This window comes from Helobdella robusta, assembly GCF_000326865.2.
Source record: "Helobdella robusta unplaced genomic scaffold HELROscaffold_268, whole genome shotgun sequence".
Taxonomy (NCBI): domain Eukaryota; kingdom Metazoa; phylum Annelida; class Clitellata; order Rhynchobdellida; family Glossiphoniidae; genus Helobdella; species Helobdella robusta.
Window position 1 is genome coordinate 1,290 of NW_008704382.1, and position 1,671 is coordinate 2,960.

General features: G+C 33.9%; 1 protein-coding gene across 1 annotated transcript; it reads left to right on the forward strand.

Annotated features, from left to right (window-relative positions):
- Positions 1-44: 44 nt before the first annotated feature.
- Positions 45-1,183, forward strand: HELRODRAFT_184280 (hypothetical protein; the record flags this gene model as incomplete). The annotated part of the gene is made up of 3 exons (XM_009020150.1): positions 45-118; positions 574-616; positions 986-1,183. 3 exons carry the CDS (start codon positions 45-47, stop codon positions 1,181-1,183), a joined length of 315 nt encoding a protein of 104 aa, XP_009018398.1.
- Positions 1,184-1,671: the final 488 nt, after the last annotated feature.

Genomic DNA, 1,671 nt, shown 5'->3' on the forward strand with positions numbered 1-1,671 from the left:
AATAGATTCATAGTGTTTTGGATAGCAACAAAAATTTAATTATAATGTGGATTCTCAGCAACATTGGAAATGAAGGAAATGAAAAGGTGGATCAGATGGCTTCTCAAGCTCATTCGATGTCATTATCTAGAGTTCCAATTCCGTCCATTGATTTAAAGAATTAAACATCCTTATTGTTGAAAAATGACAGCAGGTGTGGAATAAAACATCAAATTTTTTTAAAATTAAGTATGCCATCAGTAAATAACAAAAAGTTCAAAAATAGTTATTTAGATCGTCATTTAAGTCTGTTATCAATAGATTAAAAATAGGACACTCAGCAATCACACATTCTTAGATCCCCAACAAAACAAACCACCTTATTGTGAAGCCTGCGACAAAAACTATCTATTCAGCATATATTAACTAAATATGAAAAATACGATCAGATCAGAGAAAACTCGGGGTTCCGTCAAATGTAGAATTGCCCTTCCAGAATAGAATTCAGGAAGTCTGAAACGTCGTTAAGTTGCAAAAAAAAAGAATTCAGCCTGGTAATTTAAACTGATAAACCTCCATGCAAATTATATGCAGGTGTAAAAAGATGGAGATGAACTTATTAAAAAGGGTCAACAAGGTGATGAACAGTTTATGAAAGCTAAATAACATAAAGATAAAGAAAGATAAATGTTATAAAGTTAAAAAGATAAAACTTGATTACGGGAGGTGCCACAGATGAAAATGCGCTCTGGAAGCCCTGTTTCTGTTTGTTGCAATATTTACATTCGTCAGTTAACGCAATTAGGTTTATGTTAAGCATTTTCCAAAGCTAAAATGTCTTTGGTCAATCAAACTTTATAAAATTGTTTTTTATAATGAAATTTTTGTCAATATAAAAATTTGATCAGAATTGATGATTTTTTCATTTTTTAATCTAATGATTAACTATTTTTTAATTAACACGATTTGAATGTTCATTTGTTAATTTAATTATTTTTAATTATAGTTGTCAGATGTGAGAAAAAAGTTGGCTGATGAACACCGCACAGAGATGCACCAACTCCATGTCGCCCATGAAAATGACCTGGACAAAGTTGAAAAACATTGGAAGGGAGAGGTCGTTAAATTGGTGGATGCTTACAATAACATTCAGGAAAAGTTGAGCAATCAGTATGTATTAACATTTGTACAAAAGAGTCCCTGATAATTGTGTTGAAGATTTTAATTATAACAATATAATCATTTATATAGCGCCATTCGCACCGCTGCTTTAGAGGCGCCCAGACTCATGTGCACACTGACACACACAGTCTTTAGTCTTTTTTTTAAAGACTCAGCTAAGAGTTTTGTCTCACATCGGTAACATTTGGTGTGAATGAAGGAAACTGCAGCTCGCGGGTTAAAAGGTCAAGCAATCTTTTTAGATTCAGTTCAGAGGAATCAACAAACATAAACAGCGTATATGAATACGTGCTAAACGACACATCACTCGCAATGGATGTGGTAGGCGGGGATCTTTTTGTCATCATCGAACGCAATCTCTGTACACTCTGCAAAACAGCACAAGGTGACTTTATCAAGCACACCGCCCTATGAAATACTAGAAGGTAAACTGAAGAGCTGGAGTGAGGAGATTTTTTGAGGGTTAGCTCTGCGGTTTTATTTTGAATAAGCGATATTTTTTTGGGAGGC